This window comes from Paramormyrops kingsleyae, chromosome 25 (genome assembly GCF_048594095.1).
Source record: "Paramormyrops kingsleyae isolate MSU_618 chromosome 25, PKINGS_0.4, whole genome shotgun sequence".
Classification (NCBI taxonomy): domain Eukaryota; kingdom Metazoa; phylum Chordata; class Actinopteri; order Osteoglossiformes; family Mormyridae; genus Paramormyrops; species Paramormyrops kingsleyae.
The window spans coordinates 22,891,132-22,910,729 of record NC_132821.1 but is presented as its reverse complement, the minus strand read 5'-3'; the positions used below and the strand labels follow the sequence as shown (position 1 = coordinate 22,910,729).

The window sequence follows — 19,598 nt, the reverse complement described above, 5'->3', positions numbered from 1 at the left end:
GATGGTTCATTCATAGCCAGAAACCACACGCCTCTTATAGAAATCAAAAATAGATTGTTACATCTCCTGGCTATGGTGGCCCCGAAGTGCAAAAATACGAAAAAAAGGAAGCAGAAATACAAGAACGCAAAAAATAAGCATCACAAAACTTCGACAAAACCCGAAGTTGAGAAAACAATTGTTTTATTAATGTTTTTGCTTTCTAGATCTTTTTTGCGCGTTCTTAATCTCTTGTTTTGTACTTCAAGGCTATTGCACCCATCCCATGTCCACTGCGCAAGTGATATATCCAGATTAAACGAGCATCGAAACTTCACTTCATTACTAGCATAACATAATACAGCAGTACGCTAATTAGGCAAAATATTTGCTTATGAAACATTTGTTGCAATTCAGTCTTAATATTCATATGTAATAAAACACATATTTGTGGTCTTGAGGTAAGGATGGCAAACAGTTCCACAATTAGGTCATCTTTGCTATTTGCAGATACCATCGCACTATTGCAGATAGTATCTGTGATGGTGTCTCACAGAGCGGTCGGGACAGGTGTGTCCTCTGAGGTTTGTACTGTAGTTCTTGGAATGTCTCTCCTGGTGCCAGGAATCCCCGGGAACGGAATTGGGTGTGGGACACACACCCAGTTTTAAATACATTTTAAAAGCATTTAAAACTGTCATTTACTTTCCTATAATTGTTTAAACAATGCAGACTATTTTTTACTATTACACAAACAATGTTGATGTACGAGGAGACTGCATTGAGAGATTATCTACTGTGAAGTCTGGTAGTTTGTTTTGGGAGTGTCTGCTGACAGAATTAAAATGGGCAGCCAACCTCTCATCAGAATATGAAGCAGAGAGAAGAGCCTGACACAAGGACAGTAACACAAGGTGAAATGAAACAGGACTGTACAGGTCTGTGAGCTTTCACACATCTGTAAGACATATATCTTTTAAGATCAGTTCATTAATTTCAAATTAAGACACTGCAAGAGGTTTGAAAATGTACGTCTCAGATAACTTGGGCTGGAAAAAAATCTGCATGAGGTAGATGGGGGGGGGGGGTGTCAGAAAACAGCCGAGTGCATTGAGGAGAACAGATTATTTTTAATGATAAATATATACATGTGACGAAGAAACAGGAGGACATTGGCATGAGATTTCCTTGCTGTCCATCTTTGTGTTTAATGGTGCCCGTGACTCTCAGTCTCGGGAAGATCTGGAACAACCTCCCCTGTTTCCAGAACAGTGTCTCCCTGTGAGGAATCCAAAACCAGCAGTCAGACTTGGCACCACTCATGCCATTTCAAGGTTTTACCACAAAAGATGGCCAGGACAACCTTATATTTACAGCTAACATAATCGTCACCACTGCATTACAAATGAAATACAGCAGGTTAGAAGAAAAATACTTACAGGAAACAGCCTTGGCTTCAACTCAACAATACCGTAGGGTCTTTTCTACAACCAAAGACATAACTACTGTAAGCTGCATGTGAAAAAATCCATATCCTAACGGTTTTGTGCAAAGGGACTAAACATTTGCTGTTGTAGCAGACTCAAAGCCCAATCAACAGGTTATTTTAACATATATTTGCATAATTACTTACACACAGACACACACACAAAACCTAGAATAACCTAACTTTTCGCCAAGCGCAGCGTGCATTTCACGGCACTGCCCCCTTCTTTTGCACTCTTATTTACTGCTACGTTCAAAGAAGTGATAGCAACCGGCCATGTGGAAACTTACCGCTACGTGATACTTGACATAATAGTGCACGATCCAAGCCGGGATCAGCAGCCGTGTGAAAGTGAAGATTCCTGCATTATACACTTTGAACGTCTGAAAATAACAGTATAAAACAAACAGGTAAACAAAATAAGTGTGGCTTATTATCCTCGACGTATTATGACAAGTGCATCCTGATAGGTGTTATTTTACAATCAGTTGGACAAGCATTATTGCTATTTTCAAGCATACTGCACGTTCTTCACAACGTGTAAACATTTACACCTTGCTGCTGTAACGTATGATTGCACACAGCAGCTGTCACAGTAAAGATTGCTGATTTGTTGACCAGTCACTATTTACTCCACCTACCACTGTCAGCAGCCGATTTTCACGGCCAAGTCAACTGGGAAAACGGAACATACGTACGCATTTACACCAGTAAACTCACATAGAGCCTCCACAGACTTTGCGGCTCCAAAAAGCGGGACCAGAATTTAGCCACGGGTCCGAGCGGTTTGGGCTCAATGACAGGCTCGCGGTGACTGAGCTCCTGGTCTTTCAACCATTGCCTTCTTAGTTTCGTCAGCTGGTCCAAACGAAGCTTTTCGTCCGGCGTATAACCCGACATGCTGTAGACGTGCAAATTCGCAAAACAGTTTCACTTATTAGATAATACAGTTGAAAGGAAGGACAGCATTAGCTGAAGCCCGCAACCTATTGAGGTCACTGTCACTGATTTACTTCCGGTTTCCTTACTCAGAATAGCTTCCGGTGATTATACTGCTTACTTCCGGTGTCACTGACTCAGAATAACTTCCGGTGATTACACTGCTTATTTCCGGTGTTACTGAATTCATGTTTTCCGGAGCACGACTTCTGTTGGACAGGAGGGCAATAACAGCCGTCTTTTTGAATAGCCGCTTCCCTGTAGGTGTGCAAAACAAACCTCGAATCTGTTGAATTGCATACACTTTTCCAAATAAATCATCGATTCGTGTTTTTTTTTTACAAACATAAGGTGAATATCATAAAATCATTTATATATAACCAAAACAGATAAAAAGAAGTTGGGCTTTATGATACAGGAAACGATTTTTGCATTTTGTTATCAAAAACGGTACCTTTTTAAAATTATGACCCAGAAAATAAGACATAACATGTTAAGTCATTTGTCTGTATTGAGAAATGCTGATGCACCCGTGGGTAATATAGATAGCAGTAGCTCTCTCATCTGCTCTGTTCATAACAGAAACGTATCTAGATATGTCAGCACGGGGAAATGTCAGCGTACACAGTCTCATCCAGTCCCTGTCATCAGTTCAGAGCAGGTGGGTAAAGTTGGCCAGTGAAACTAAGGTTCATTTGACCAGCATAATTTCACCGTACATCAAAACACTTATTTACCTTGTTTTAAGAAGCAGGGAGTAATATAAGAATTTAAATCCGAATGTTCCAATTTTTTCATTGTTGTCACTTAATTTTCCTTTAGTAAGAGTGACTTGAAATTGCTGCGGGGCACGGTGCCTTTAAAATCATCTGGGGGTCCCATTAGCTTCACCCATCAGGGGGTCAGAAAACAAGATAGACCCCCCCTTCCACTTGTCAAACACTACAACTGCCCTGGTAAATTCAAGGCCAAACAAAGTGATGCAAACGGGACAGCAAAGTTAAGGTGTAGATTACGGTTTTTCATTCGGATAAGGTGTCGGAAACCATCTGAGCACATGGAAATCAGATTAAAGAGCCGGAAGTGTATATGAGGCAAGTATGGCACAACACTGCGAGATATTTATTGGCTAAGCCTCCTGAGAATACATGGTACAAAGCTGCTTTGGCCAGACGTTTGGTAAGATGAAGTGAGTTATTTTAAAAAGTGCCCCCCTGAATCTTAAGCTTTCACAACTGCGTGATTATGTCATTACCGTATCATTTGCTGCCATGTTTACTGTTGACTTTGACCCCGGCTGGATGACTCTTTGATGGACATCGTAATCAGAAAATCGGTGACACATCTGTGACAGACTGCATTCCTGAGAGGGCTGGCAAATGCACAACTGTTCATTCATTCAGTCGTTCTTTTTTCTGTGGTTTGTTAGATAAATTTGCATCCAGAATGTTGTTCTTCAAACCGTTTTGGGAAATATTTGGGGTATAATTCACCTTATTTTTATAGAGTTATGAAAGTCAAGCTAAAAGAGTTAACTAATAGTTAATTTATTCTTCTGCACTATGTTCAGAAAAGGGTTCACCTGTTTGCTCTGGGGTTACCACAGACAAGCAACTCTTAATGGAAGTAGATAATCGCACTTCTGCTGGATGATCATGCTGCTGTTCCCAGATGATCACGCTGCTGTTCCCAGATGATCATGCTGCTGTTCCTGGATAATCATATTCCTGTTTTTAGATGATCACTGTGTTATCACTGGATCATTACCCTATTAATCATAGATAATCTTGCTGTTAGTACTGGTTGATGATCATTCTGTTCACTCTGAAGAAGGATCACACCTATGCTAGTTTTTTTTCCCTAGAAGCTCTGAGGCCAGAAGACAAATTTAAAAATAGTGAATGAAGATTAAATGCCTTACTATTAATTGCGTATATGTGATATGACATACATCAGTCTGAACTGTTGGAATGTCCTTCTCAAGTGTCTAACTTTCCTGCACCATTAATTACTACACATCAGCAACTGGTTTATATTTAAAACACAGCGGTAGATTAAAGAGAGTCAGGATCACTTGGTGTTTTGCATTATTAGCTCTGTCGCCCTTCACTGGGCTTGAGGTGTGAATTCCTGTGCGAGTCTGACCAAACTATGTGGGTAGGGTGACCAGATAATCCATGTCAGGGAGGACACTCTGAGCTAGGACAGGAATTGTAAATTACAATTTCAATTAAAAGGGTCTGGATTTCACTTGAGCGCTGAGTTCTTGCTGCGTGCTGATTGGTCAGTCTCCTATAATCATGCATGTGTCACTAATGCTAATGTGAAACAGCTGGATGAGTCTTTCAGTCAAGGGAACAAACCAGTCAAAGCACAAGAAGAGCTGAACTATTTAGCCGAGCACAGGAGCCTTTCAGTTTGAAAGTAGTTTGTAAAACCCGAAGTAGCTCAAAGTGTCCTGACATGGATTATCTGGTCACCCTATATGTGGGATCCTGACAAGATCATCTGTTTGCAAGACACATGCAGGAAGGGTTAGATCAAATGCAAAGTGAAATGATCCTTTATTTGCAATTTGCACAGCTACATTGCAAAGCTTTTTACATATCCCATATTTATCTCCAGTTTATGACAGACACACAGATATATACAGTGCTGGTCAAAGGTTTGAACACAGCAAGCCGCCTACAAAGGAGAGTGATAGTGTCACGTCACATGACCTGGCCACCTGACCGAGACACAGTCGAGAGGGTTTTGGAGAAGTTTGACCAGAGAGTGAGGGAAAAGCGACCAATGAGTGCTCAGCATATACACCGCGTTCCAAATTATAACGCAAATGATATTTTTCTCTGATTTTCCTAAATTGCCGGTGCAAATGACAGTCAGCATGATTTTCAAGTCATCAACCGTTAGAGTATAATTCGAATGTTACTGAACAAACCTCCCAATGATAACAGTATGTTTTTTAAAAATAACAAACTTAAAATGCAGCGTTCCAAATTATTAAGCTCAACAGAGTTTAAAAACATTTTATAGGTTGTAAAGAACTGAAAATTTGTCATTTGTTGAATTTGCATCATTAGGAGGTATTACTGAAATCAAAAGCTATTTCAATCAAAAACATCTTAACAGGTCAAGTTACATTGTAACATAGGACCCCTTATTTGATAGCAGCTTCACGATTCTTGCATCCATTGAACTTGTGAGTTTTTGTAGAGTGTCTGCTTTAATTTCTTTGCAGGATGTCAGAATAGCCTCCCAGAGCTGCTGTTTGGATGTGAACTGCCTCCCACTCTCATAGATCTTTTGCTTGAGGATGATCCAAAGGTTCTCAGTAGGATTGAGGTCAGGGGAGGACGGGGGGCCACACCATGAGTTTCTCTCCTTTTATGCCCATAGCAGCCAATGAGGCAGAGGTATTCCTTGCGGCATGAGATGGTGCATTGACATGCATGAAGATGGTTTTTTTATGGTTCTTCTTTTTGTACCATGGAAGAAAGTGGTCAGTCAGAAACTCCACATACTCTTCAGAGGTCATTTTCACACCTTCGGGGACCCTAAAGGGGCCGACCAGCTCTCTCCCCATGATTCCGGCCCAAAACATGACTCCGCTACCTCCTTGCTGACATGGCAGCCTTGTTGGGACATGGTGGCCGTCCACCAACCATCCATCTGGACCATCCAGGGTCGCACGGCACTCATCAGCGAACAAGACTGTTTAAAAATTAGTCTTCATGTAGTTCTGGGGCCACTGCAGCCATTTCTGCTGGCTGGTGGCCAGATAGAAGGTCTATGGTTAACTGCAAGCCTCTGGAGGATCCTACACCTTGACGTTCGCGGGACTCCAGAGGCACCAGCAGCTTCAAATACCGGTTTGCTGCTTTGTAACGGCATTTTAGCAGCTGCTCTCTTAATCCGGTGTATTTCTCTGGCAGAAAATTTGTCTGTCACAATTTGCATAATAATTTGGAAAGTGGCAGCAACCATATGAATCCTGAAGAGATGCCCCCCCCCCCCACACACCAATTTAATTAAAAAAAATATATTTTTTTTTGCTCAGTGCAAAATTCCATATATGTTACTTTATAGTTTTGATGTCTATAATTATTCTAAAATGTAGAGAACAGTACAAATAAACCTTTGTATGGATGGGTATTTCCATAATTTGACTGGTACTGTATGCATCTGAGGGAGAAGCTTGGGGTCTAAGCACAGGGTCATTGATGTATCCAGCACCCCTGGAGCATTTGCAGGAGGGGGAGGACCTTGCCGAAGGGCCCAAAGGAGACGTGACTATTCTGCCGAGGACGGGGCTCAAACTGGCAACTTTCTGATGACAGGAACAGAGGCCTAAACCAATCAGCCACTAACTACCACCAAGGCATTGACTCTATGACCCTGACCAGGACAAGAGAGTAGAAGATGGATGTCTGGATATATAGACCATTTATGAAATGTGGTCCTCCGTACTGTCATCGGGAAACAGGCAACCACCTGCACAAAGAAGGAACTCATGGAATGTGTAGGTCTCTCCATCTCTGCACCTCATATGGTCACTTCCATTGGCACTGCCAGCCACTGAGGTCCGCAAACTCTGCAGAGCCTGTGGCGGTCTCCGCCCTGGGCTGATTTAACTGCCCCCGTGCCGCACTCAGGGGACACTCTGTGTCCTGAAACCCAACTCCAGCTCCAGGACCTCAAGATGAGATTCTTACGGTCTGGGACGCAACCCTATGCCAGCAAGCCCCCGGGACAGGAAATGGGGCTCACACTGAAGGAACCTCCAACAACAGCAGTTGCAAGTTTGGAGAACGACAGAGGCTGTCCCAAAATAGCCTCCGTCCTGCTCAGTGACCTGGCTCATGAAGGATGCCTTCAGATCATGCATTGCAGCACCGCAGATCACAACAGCACCTTCTACAGAAAATACCAAGTGCTCCACAAGTCAGGCTGCTGGGTCACCAGTGAGCCATCAGGGGTGACAGTGACAATTGTAGCACTGCCAATCGCTTAAGCAAAACTCAAACTGCACACACATAGATTTGCTAATTATGACATTTAAGGGATTAAAAGACTCATGCAGTCTTCCATCTTCCAATCGCTTATCTTGGTCAGGGTCATTCTGGGTAGCATAGGGCACACGGCTGGGCTACGCCCATGATGGGATGCCGGGCTATCGCAGGACACATGTCCACAAAGTCATGCTCAGCAGCCAATTCAGAGATGCTGGTTAGCTTGATTGTCTTCCAACTGCAAAAGGAAACTGAAGAACATGGGAAGAACATGCAAACTCCTGAAACACACAGAGTGGGGTGAGAGCCATCATGCCAGTCAAAAAACAGAAGAAGAAAGACATGAAGATCCAGTCAAAAGTTTGGACATGCCAAGCTGTCTACCAAGTAGAGTGATACTGTAGCATCACATGACCTGGCCACCTGACCTAAACCCAGCAGAGATGGTTTTGGAGGAGTGTGACCATAGAGTGAAGGAAATGTGGCCAGTGAGTGTTCAGCAAAATCAGCAACAAATTAGTTGTGTCTTCACTGCAAACTCAGCTTATTTATAGTCCTTTATCCACCCCATTTTTAGGATTTACTGCAAGCCATCACATAGAGCTGACTGCCTGGGTGCATTGGTTCAGTCCCATGGGAGGCTCATGTGAGGGCTGACTATTCATCCAGCCTAAAGTGTTACGTTACTCCAGGAATCGGATTGCCTCAAACTCGCCTAGTAACCGGCTTCTGCAGGCACATTATAACCGTGAACCCCACCACTCGTGACCTGGCCCCTGTACTTCATTCAGGTACGGCTGAGAGTTTGTCCTGTGTCCCCTAGGTCATCCAGGGGACACCTGGATGAAGGCATCCATCATTGCACATTAACGCCAATGACTCTGCCATAGGTGCTAACGGCTGCCTGTATTAAACACCTAGATCCTTTTCCTAGATGGCATTGCAAGACTTTGGTAGGGCTGGACCCAAGAGACTCTCCCTTCTATATTTATTGCAGGTTTGGATAGGCTGTAAGGCGTAGCCCGGACTGCCAAGCAGACGGAAGTGCTTCGGATGGATGGCATCGTGCCCGTGAAACCCAGTCCACACGCTGTTTGTTCAGCAAATGCTAAAACCGGAACGTGAGCAAAGTTGTGGGCGAAAAACATAAACAAGCCCAGTGAGGGAACAATGAGCAGCCCAAGTTCAGTAACACATGCAAGGTCGTCTTCATTAGGTGTCCTCTATGATATTATTATCTCCAACTCGCAATGGAGGACGAACGCCGTTTAGCAAGAAAGACTTGCTAGTTCTGACTAACCGGTTGAGTGGCTTTAGATGGAACGTCTTGATTGAAGGTGCCCGTTAAGCCCCCAATGTCAATGCTTTGGGGAGAACTGAATTTGGCCAACAATTGGCCAAAAAATCTGTGGCAATAAAGGGGGGTGAGGGTGTGTGCAAGCTGGGCACCGAAAGTCAGCAAAAAGTCCGGCAGGCTGCCAATGCGCGTTACGTGACGTCTCCAAAAGGCGCGCAGCTGCCTCTTGGCGCTTCTCGGATTTCCAAGTCCGTTTACGTTGGGAGGGCAGGTCCGCTATAAAAGCGATCTGTTTCACGGCGGCGCTCAGCATCCCGTCCGACAGCGCAAAATCGTCAGGAGGAGGGCGATCACTGGCGGCACGCCGTAGCGTGGCGTACCGGAAGCACTTCCAGAATTTTCCCGCGTGTTCTTCATTTAGCTACACAGGCTGAGCGCTCGCGAGTGAGGCTGTACTGTCGAAGGCATGACGGCGCGGTTGGATGACATCAGACCGCGTACCGGGATGGTCGTGGCCCTGGCCAGCATCTTCCTGGTGTTCGGGTTCATGTTCACCGTGTCGGGAGTTAAGGGCGAGACTCTGGGTGACGTCCCGCTCATTGCCATCGGGCCGGCCATCTGCCTGCCGGGAGTGGCTGCCATCTTCATCGCCAATGCGACCAAGGGTTGCACGGTGTCTCCCTTCCGAGACGTGTGGCTCTGTAAACGGGGACGGCCCAGAAGGGAGGATGGTAGGAGCTGTGTGGATCTGAAGGCACTCCACAGCTGCAAGAAGGCCCGTTCTGGTGAGGACTCTGTGTCCACCACCACGGTGGGCGAGACCAGCCAACTGGTTCGAGATGTAGAGCGAGATGAGGTCTTACGCTACCTACAGGACTGTTACCCTTCCAGCACCTTCCTTGAGACTTCAGACAAGTCGGGCTCCTATGCCTTGGACCGGCTGTGCCCTAGCCAGGAAAGCACGCTCAATGAAGCCGCTCGCTACACCGCTGTGCAGGCGCCATATGACAGCATTGTAGTGTCATCACTCTACAAGAGCAACTCCTACGGGTCCTACTGCTGCTACATCCCTCCGCGGGACTTCAGCTGGGACGTGGAGACCGTGGTCTGACGGGGGGGGGGGGGGGTGCTGCAGGAGAAGTCCCAGGCAGACCCAAAAGCTGTTGATGCCCATGCCTCTTCCTCACTGTTCCTTACACCGGGAGAGGTAATCCAGCTTGGGGGGGGCGGGGGGGGGGGCATCATTATGGGCCACCCAAGGATGTTTGTGTTATCAAACAAATCTCAGGGAAACTTAAAATTGAACACACAGATGCTGATTTAATTGTTTCTCTACGTGGAGCGTCTCCTCGATGTATTTCCATTTTGCTGTAAATTTTGAATGAATGTTTGTATTTATATTCTGCTTTATAACAATGGGCTGTTTCTCAGTTCTTAGGACTACTGACGTTCCTCTAAGGCAGCTAGTAAGAGGCTTAATCGACAACTGGACTGACGCGGTTGTATTTGAAACCACCAGATACCTAATTATTATAAATAATTATAATTTCACATCGACAAGCTAAAAATTTTATAGTTTTATATAATTGTTTTTTGTTGTTATTTTGTGTCAGTTTGTGAATTATGAATGAATTTACACTGTACTCAACTGGGATATAAAAAAAAAAGTAAGAAAGGGAATTTTTGCATATCAAACTGCAGTTTTTGACTTGATAAAACATACTGGATAATATGTTACATAAATAATGTTTTTTTCCTGCTATAAAGATGTCATTTCTGCTAAGAGGCATTACGACTTTGCACCTGTCATATTCTGGCATTTAAACCAACGCAAGATTGTAAGAATCACAGAATTTGCCATCTGCTACAATAAAGGATTGCACACTTCCTTGCTTTCAGAATAAAAATACTTGCCACAACTGTTGCTTCTTTATCAAATAGATCAGAGCTGTGAGCTGTGGCTTCTATCTACACCGAATCCACTGCCTGAAATTCATTCTCCAGCAAGCCTGTCTAGCTAATCCACATACAACAGTCTATACCTGCAGAATGGATCCAGCAGGACCCACGAGATGGGACCAGAATTAATGGACGTTAAGGCGGCTGGACCTCAGAAAACCCCACACAGAGTGGCCCATGAAGAACCACATGTCCACTGGAGGGAAGCAGAGGGTTGCTGGAGAGGTTGTTATGGGATAAAGACAGAACCAAACCACTTTAACAACATCAACATTAAAGAGAACTAAAATTTAGAATGCTAGAAAAGTACCACGAACCCGACAAGTAATAATAATAATATACTGTATAAATTATTATACTATTTCAGACGGTGAATCGCAAACCTGCCTCACAAACATGCGATCGGCTCCCGGTTTCACTCCTGTCGGGCCGTCAGACGGCGGAAACGCCACACGGTAGCAGTGATTCGGCACCGATGTACGACGGGAATTAGGCGCCTGCTGTGCCGCGAGCATTTAAGGTTACAGCGAGCATTTTACTGGTTATTGTATAACTGGTCCCCATCGCATTAAAATATTTAAAAAATGTTACAAAAAAAAACTAGGGTATAGATAAGAGAGGACAAGCTTCACCAGATACACAAATCCACCCATGCAAATTATTTCAGTATCAGCGTGAAGCTGTTCAAACAGCCCGGGATGCAAATAGGTTTTTTATTATTTTTTTTGCACATTATTAGGTTCTCGGCTATAACGACGACGAAATACAGAGATATTAAGCTTCTGGAGTCATCTAACGCAGACACCGACAGCCCCCCTCTCAACTTGGGAAAAGCACACTGGGGGCGATCGCGTTCCCCGGCGAGGCTATTTGGAAATGCATATTCATGATCCTTGACGCCTAGGAAGAAGCGTTTCGCTGATGGTTGAGTAGCGGACGTGGCCCGTGCGCGTCCCTGCTGCGCAGCGGTGACTTTGGGAGGAGCGGGGCCACGCGTGGGCGGCTGGCGTGCGCGGTGCCGCTCGCCGGGAACGCGGCTGGAGAGCGTGGCCGGTACGTCCCATGCGTCCTGCACCTTCAATCTCCCGTTTGCTGATCGGCCGTTTCGCAGGTTTCACTTTATTTACTTTTTTTGCACTAACGTTTGTGCGGCGCGGCCATGTTTTTATATTAATAAATATTTTAGTGATTGTTTTATACTAGGTTTTATTTATCGTGATAGTGTTTTAGTGTCGGGCACCACTGCGACAGTTTTAAAGGCATATGCGGAAAAGTGCGTCCTTCGCCGGCGGTGGGAGTCGTCCTCAGTTCCCATGCTATCTGTGAGGTTTTACCGATTTATTGCGTATAATCCCGGAAATCGCGGTCACATGGGCCAGGATCGGTCCGGTAAATGAGTGCTGGGAGCAGGATCCATCGCGCCGATTTCGCTACCCAGACTAGTGAATAGAGGTGAACGGCGATTTGGAGAAATGAATGGGGGCGGTTAACGGGTACGTGGGGAAACGAGGACTTCTCGGTGTCACGAGTCACCATTATCGAGCTGTCACATGGCTGGGGGGCAGATGGACTTAGCACTTTGCAACACATGCGAAAGAGGATGTGGGTTATATTTACGTTATACATACTTAGCAGACGATCTTATCCAAAGCGAAATACATTTTTTAATTAAGTAGGGAGAGAGAACGACTCAAGCGGCTCCGTCATCAGACCCTGGGATTTTACGGGATCTTTAGGATTGTAAGTTCAGCGTCCCACGCCTGCAAAGTATGACACAGTGAAACTGGAAAAGGTCGATATCAGAGATGTTTTTATTCCGCCACGGCGCGTTTTAGTGCTTTATTGCGGCTGTCAGACGCCCACTGCGCACCCCGGTGAAACCGTCCGGCTGGCAGCGTCGCCACGTGTGAAGGCGGCGCGTGAAAATGAAACGGGGTGTCTCTTTGAAGTCCTTTGCTGGGCACACGGGCTCGCGGCTCCTAGCTGCTGTGCTTAATGCGCTGTTTATTGGCTGCTAGGCTCCGGTGCATGTAAGCGCACGTACGCATGATTTCTGCCGTCAGCTGACATTCTATGGTTTTGCAGCTTTGCTCGCTATCAGAGTAACCTTATCGGGTAGGCCTTATGTCCTGTGCGGAACAGGCAATAAAAACAGACCCACCCACTGTGTAGTAATGTAGATCCTCTTCTAACTGATAAATCTGGTGTGACTTACGCATCATGGAAATGTCTTTGTATCCGCAGGTTGATCTGCTCTGTGCCGGGAGGGGGGTTGGGCCACTCTGCACTTTAAGGACACCCCAGCAGACCTTGCCCTGGAACCTCCCTGTGATCAGCCATGGTGAAGTATTTCTTCAATGAGACGGACATCAAGAGCGCATGGGACCATGTCGTCTGTGCTTTCTGGCAACGCTACCCCAACCCGTTCAGGTACGTGACCACCACCACCACCATCTCCCCTGGTGCTGGGGTTCGAGGTTGGGCTTGAAACCGCATCTGTCATCTGTATCAGTGCTGAACCATTTCCGTGACGCAGATCCGGGAAAACTGAAGCGTCATGCTGTTGACCTAAATTTATTAATTTAGCAGCAATGGCTAATGGCAGTAGAGTTGACACACATCCATGCCGTCGTCTTTGGAGACTGTAGCCGGTTCCGGCAGAATAGGGCTCTCGTTTATCGTATATACGATACCAGACTCTCACGGCACTCACAGAGAGCACTGCAGGTTCTCAGTAGGGGAAGTGAGATAAGCAGGCATCGAGAAATGACGTGTCAAGTGATGCGTCACCTATGGGAGACCAGCACCATGCATTTCCTGTAACACGCTGTCCTAACGACACTCTGGGATTTTTTTCTTCTTAAAGTTGTCCACAGGAGTAAATGTCCAAGAGGCGTCACACACGGGTATGAGAGCGCAGCGCCCCCAGAATGAGAGTATATCTGTAGACTCAAGCTGGACTCTGAGCTACATCTGAAACAGATCAAGTTGTTTTAAACACCCCCCCCCCCCCACCCATGTGTCCATGTGTGTTGCTCCAGGTATGGAATCCTGCAAAATTGGAGAACCGGTGTCCATTGTTGCAGTGTTATACTTCAGTTACCTTAGTCATGCCCCACCCACAGCTACATGCTCACAGCTGAAGTAGTTCTACCGAACAGGAGGTTATAGGTTCAAATCCCACGCATAGCAGCATAATAGTGCCACCATCGGGCCTTTAACCTTGACATTTCCACAGGTTTCGGACACCGACTGACCCTGCGCTGTGACCTACCTTGGCTGCTAAGTTAATGCGTGCTGTGATGTGAAAAAGAAGCCTTGGAGAATCGCACCGCTCTGTGAAGCTCACCTGGGCCCCAGTGCTTGTAGCCCCACACCCCCCAACCTGTCTCTTACCCTCCCCAGCGCCCACGTGCTGACCGAAGATGTGGTGTACCGTGAGGTCACCCCGGATCACCGGCTGCTCTCCCGGCGCCTCCTGACCAAGACCAACCGTCTGCCACGTTGGGCCGAGAGGTTCTTTCCCGCCCACCTGTCGCGTTCCGTCTACGTCGTGGAGGACTCAGTCCTGGACCCAGTCAGCAGGACCATGACCACGTTCACTTGGAACCTGAACCACACAACGCTGATGGTGAGCGCGACCTGCCGTCTCTCGGTTACTCGCCGGTCGGGTCGCAGTGGCACTGGCAGTATCCTGTATACGCCAGATGGCGAGGTCTTCTGTAGATGTTTGCTGCTAAGATCCTCTTCTGCGTCTCTGAACCATTCCTTAAATCGCTGCTTCTGACATACATTAAAATTTGCATTTGCTCAGTCTGCCGACCCTAAACCCTATTCCAGGCGGAATTTACTTTGCAATTAATCATCGTCTGTCTCAAACTACAGTCTCAAGTCTCCATGTTTGGGGGGAGTTTACATTTAATGCCATAAATTAAGCAATTTTATCTCTAACTAAAATACACAAGGAACTCTTCCTGGTTCGGAACGGCTTTGTGCCCGTGCTGCTAGGTTTGTCTGCTCCTGGTGCCTCAGGCTGTATCACCTATTCTTCCCCATAATTACCCCCCCCCCCTCACATGCACACCCCCCCTCACAGATTTCGCCACCTCACCACCCTTTTATTTGCCCACATCCATAATTTATGCCCCTTGGTCCACTCCTCTGTGTTACTGCACTTGACCTAAATGTCAGATAGAGGCAGCCGGTGCCAGAGATAACAGACGGGGAATAATCAGAAGGTCGCCGGATCAAATCCCAGCATCAGCTGAGTGCTTTCTTAAATGTATGTCACATTGGATATTTACTGCTAAAAAATATTATTATGCTGAACATACACTATATGGACAAATGTACCAGGCCATTACATCTACAGATGACGTCCCATTATAAACTGAGTATCTGTGAGGTCAGGCACTGATGTTGGACGTGAAGGTCTGGCTCACAATCTCCATTCTAGTTCATCCAAAAGGTGTTTGATGGGGTTGAGGTCAGGGCTCTATATGGGCCAGTCAAGTTCTTCCACACCAAACTCACCCAACCATGTCTTTATTGGCCTTGCTTTGTGCACTGGGGCAGAGTCATGCTGGGAGCGTAAATGTCCTTCCCCAAACTGTTACCACAAAGTTGGAAGCATAGAATTGTTCTAAATGTCTTGGTATGCTGAAGCACTGAGTCCCGTTCCCTGGAACTAAGGGGCCAAGTCTAACCACTGAAACACAACCCCACACCATTATCCCTCCTCCACCAAACTTTAAAGTTGGCGCAATGCAGTCAGGCAAGTAATGTCCTCCTGGCATCTGCCAAACCCAGACACGTCCATCAGACAAGAGAGAAGCGTGATTCGTCACTCCAGAACACGTTTCCAGTGGTGACGTGCTTTACGCCACTCCATCCGACGCTTGACACTGCGCTTGGTGATGTGAGGCTTGCATGCAGCTGCTCGGCCATGGAAGCCCATTCCATGAAGCTCCCAGTGCAGTTTTTGTGCTGGAGTTAATGCCAGAGGAAGTTTGGAACTCTGCAGTTATTGAGTCAACAGTGCGTTGGCAACTGTTACACACTGTACGCCTCAGCACTCGACTCCGCTCTGTTACTTTACACGGTCGGCCACTATGTGGCTGATTTTCAGTTCTTCCTAAACACTTCCACTTCGCGATAATAACACTTACAGCTGACCGTGGAAAATCTAGCAGGGAAGAAAATTCACAAACTGACTTATTGCAAAGGTGTTGGTTGAATGAACCATGGTTGAATTCACTGAGCTCTTCTATCTGTCAAATCAGATAGAAGTTAAGTTTGCATTCCTGTGTTTGGAAGCAGAGCAGATAATAAGAGGGATCTAGGCTTGATTTGGTGACAGTAAAACAAGCTTTATGTCGCCATGTTGGAGGGTGTTGGGGTGGGGTCACTGGCTGTGTAGTATGTTCTGAATTTCCTGTCTAACTCTTCCTCATACTGAATAGGCTGTGTAGGGTGGGACAGGGGTGCAGCGTCTGTGCCCGTGATCAGAAGGTTGCAGGTTTGATTCCCAGGCCTAGCAGAGTAGCTATATCTCCAGTGGGCTTTAGAGCAGTCGGCTTTAACGCCCTGAAAATTGCCCCAAAAAAAATATTCTGTGGGCAGAGGGAAAAATGATTAGTTCCAAGAGATAACCAGATAGATTGTAGAGGAGGTGGGTCCAAGCAACCAGAGGAGGCGGGGCCAAAATATGTGATTGGTTGGTGCCATCTCCTCTAGTTGCTTGGTCCCACCTCCTCTACAATCTGATTGGCTTTTTCTCTGAACCAAATAAAGCTTCGGCTTCATTTCATTTCAGACTGTGGAGGAGCGCTGCATGTTTCAGGAGAACCAGGAGCGTCCTGCTTGGACCAAGCTCACGAGGGAAGCCTGGATCTTCTCAGGGGTCTATGGCTTCTCCAGGGCCATACAGGTATGGGGTATGACACTGCGGAGGGTGGGGCAGTATAGTGGGTATACCGTCAATTTCAGGGTGTAACTCCACCCAGTAGGATTCCGTAGTAATCGTGTTGTCATTGAGCTCTTGGACCTTAATGCTGCACACGGAACAGTGCTGGTTCACAGAAGGGGCCCCTGTTGTACCCTGAAGTCCTCACACTCTGACTCCACCTGCCCAATTTCCCCAGGAGTTCGGCCTGGCCCGCTTCAAGAGCAACCAGACAAAAGCCATGAAGGGTCTGGAGCACGCTCTGTCCAACCTGCAAGGTACGTTTTCCCCAGGGGGCTGTTTAAGCTTGACGTCTGACTTGCTTCGCGGCTTAGTCTTAGGAGAGGATGTCGTGATTGGCTTATTATTTTGAGCCGATAAACCTGAGGTGGAGTTCATTTCCATCCCGCTACATTGTCCACCAACCAGTAGGTGGCGCCATTACAAAAGGTCTCTTCTTTTTGACACCCGATTCCTTCTCCTGCTTTTCACTCTGTAGCATGGGAGTCAGCATTAGAGTGGTAAGCAGAGACTGGTCAGTGGGGCGACCCTTCCAGAACATTCCCTGGTGTGTAGGCGATAGAGACCCTCTTATTTTGTTTTATGCCTAGTGTTAAAATAGAGTATTTACACGAGTAGCTACAGACGCTGAGTCTGCCCATTGCAAGTACTTTGTTTAGAAACGCAGGGGGGCTGGGAGGGAGGAGGCAGACTGAACGCGGACTTATGGAATTATTTACGCTTTTTGCAATGGTGTCCTTTTGACTGCGGGCTGCCTAATCTGTCTTGGGCCCCCAAGGTCATTTCTGTGGGACCTGAGAGGCGGAGGCTGGACACTCGGTCCGATCGCGTGTCTCCCTCACACGCAACTGTATTGTTGATTTCGTTATTTTCGAGGTGACCCCCCCCCCCATCCCCACCCGCCCACCCCCGTCATATGGAGGCCACATGCAGCACACAGCTATGGGAGGGTCCGTGTGAGCGTGCAAAGGGATGGACAGCCCCCCCCCCCCCAAATCACTCTGCTGACGTCAGACCCGGATGTCTTGGGATAGTCCTGAGATATATTAGCCTGAATTGCTGGGGGGGGGGTGGGTTGCAGGGTGACAGACTGGCTGGCTCCACACGTGGGGCGTTCTCCTCCTACTGCCGGCTCAGCTACACAGGGGGGGAGGGGTCGGGGCGTTCAGGAAGCCTCCGGCCAGCTGTGGAGGAGGGGGGACATTATCAACAACACCCGCAGTACTTCTGCTGCGAAGCGGCACTTGACAGCGATAAGGCTGCCAGGCCCCTCCCCCTGCTGTGTACGGACCCCCCTCCCAGTGCTGGTGGCGGGCCCCATTCTCACCGCCTCGCGGGGTTACATTCCTCACGTAAGAAGACTGGGGGGGGGGGGTTCTCAAAAACATTCATGCAGGCTGTGAGGCCTGGGCTCCAGTGCGGACGCTTCAGGACCACGTGACCTCCATGAAGCTCACTTGGGGGCGCTAGAGAGGCGCTGGCTCTCGGTGCAGTGGGCTTCCTGCCTGCAGTGCTGCGTTTTGAGGATGGGGTCCTGGGTGCGTGTGTGAGCTGTACGCCACACTGCCTCCTCCTCGTTATCCACTCTTGTTGTTCACTCGTCCGTCTCTCTACCTCCCCGCAGGAGAGTCCCCCCAGTGGCTGCACAGGGACGCCGTGAAGGAAGCTTCCGGAAAGGCCAAGGGGGCTGCGTTAGCTGCCACTGAAACCGCCAAGAACCTCGCCTCCGCCGCCACCCCCAAGAAGAGCCAGCAGTTTGTGTGACCGGGACATCCCCTCAGCCGGCACGGGGTGGGGCGCGTCCCCATCCTTGTGACATCATCCCCGGGGCCGCTGTTGCCCCGGTGCTCAGTCCTCCTCCTCCAGCCAATCACCGCTCCTCTACAGTGCTGTTGGTAGCCCTTAGGGCCCCGCCGCCCTCGGGCTGCACATTCACTGGGGCTGCGATCTGAACGGTCCAGAGCCTCGTTGGGTCGTCCCTCAATAGGCCTGCGGGCCTTTTTGGCTAGCGGAGATGACCCCATTCAACAGGAAGGGCAACATTCAGAAAAACACTTAGGTGTCTTATCCTTCAGTCTTTTTATTGCTGACTAACACATTTTTGTGACAAGAAATAGCAGCAATAGCAGCCAATAAGCTATCGTTCTGTCCTAAGAATCTGAATCGTAGCAACTGTGGCTACAAAGGCTTTATTTTATTATTAATTTGCAAGTTTGGTGAAGCGTCGTGCTCAGTTCTGTGTAGAAATGTTCAGAAAACGCTGTGCTGTGCTGCTTAGTGTTCAGACTTGCTGTAGCCCTCTCAGATCTGGGGGAGGGGGGGTTGTCACTGTGATTAGTTTAGCGGGGGGGGGGGATCTTTGCATTCCTTTTTAAGCTGTTCCAACTAACACAGTAGACATGTTGATTCGGTGGGTCTCCTTAGATATTTTTGCCATCCTGTTACCATGGCATTCAGCCTGTAGACCACGGGTGTCAAACTCCAGTCCTGGGGGGCCGGAGCCCTGCACATTTTTGGGTTTCCCCTCATTTAACACACCTGATTCAGCTCCTTGTGCTAATTACCACACAGCTCTTGAACGGAATCATTTGTGGTGGAACAGGGAAAGAACTAAGCTACACAGGGCTCCGGCCCCCCAAGAACTGCAGTTTGACACCCCTGCTGTAGACTCAGGCTGATCTTGGCGTAATATAGTAATCGGCACCATAAGTTCTGGTGCGGGAAGGTTAGACTTTTTTTTTTTTTTTACTTAATTGGAATAAAATTGGAATAAAAAATGTTTTAATACACCCCCCTAGATTGGTCTGGTACTTTTCAAACTGGTGCACTTAGACATAATTTTGAGGAATACTTCAACAAAATTATCTTGTCAGTCTTGTTATAGCCTGTCATCATATTGAGCAAACTTCCCCCCCCAATACTTTCGAACCCATCACTAGCTGTGAAGACTTGCTGAACTAG

General features: G+C 47.3%; 3 protein-coding genes across 8 annotated transcripts; 2 read left to right on the top strand and 1 right to left on the bottom strand.

The window, feature by feature from the left end:
* Positions 1-1,089: 1,089 nt before the first annotated feature.
* Positions 1,090-2,500, bottom strand: ndufb6 (NADH:ubiquinone oxidoreductase subunit B). Its single transcript, XM_023799386.2, has 4 exons — positions 2,186-2,500; positions 1,756-1,848; positions 1,419-1,463; positions 1,090-1,258 (listed from the first exon to the last, which is right to left on the bottom strand). Exons 1-4 carry the CDS (start codon positions 2,363-2,365, stop codon positions 1,187-1,189), a joined length of 390 nt encoding a protein of 129 aa, XP_023655154.1. The 5' UTR covers positions 2,366-2,500; the 3' UTR covers positions 1,090-1,186.
* A 6,067-nt stretch (positions 2,501-8,567) lies between these two features.
* LOC111837374 (transmembrane protein 215) lies at positions 8,568-9,834 on the top strand. Its single transcript, XM_023799392.2, has one exon. The coding sequence runs from the start codon at positions 9,180-9,182 to the stop codon at positions 9,822-9,824; it is 645 nt and encodes a 214-aa protein (XP_023655160.2). The 5' UTR covers positions 8,568-9,179; the 3' UTR covers positions 9,825-9,834.
* Positions 9,835-11,278: 1,444 nt separating this feature from the next.
* Positions 11,279-19,426, top strand: LOC111837241 (PRELI domain-containing protein 1, mitochondrial-like). Of its 6 annotated transcripts, none has more exons than XM_023799123.2 (6): positions 11,279-11,725; positions 12,917-13,102; positions 14,078-14,303; positions 16,488-16,601; positions 16,816-16,894; positions 18,262-19,426. In XM_023799123.2, exons 2-6 carry the CDS (start codon positions 13,011-13,013, stop codon positions 18,399-18,401), a joined length of 651 nt encoding a protein of 216 aa, XP_023654891.1. In that variant the 5' UTR covers positions 11,279-11,725; positions 12,917-13,010; the 3' UTR covers positions 18,402-19,426. The 6 variants fall into 6 exon arrangements, with proteins under 6 accessions (XP_023654891.1, XP_023654886.1, XP_023654890.1 ...); XM_023799118.2 differs by having other exon boundaries at positions 11,281-11,783; XM_023799122.2 differs by lacking the exon at positions 11,279-11,725 and adding an exon at positions 11,841-11,994.
* Positions 19,427-19,598: the final 172 nt, after the last annotated feature.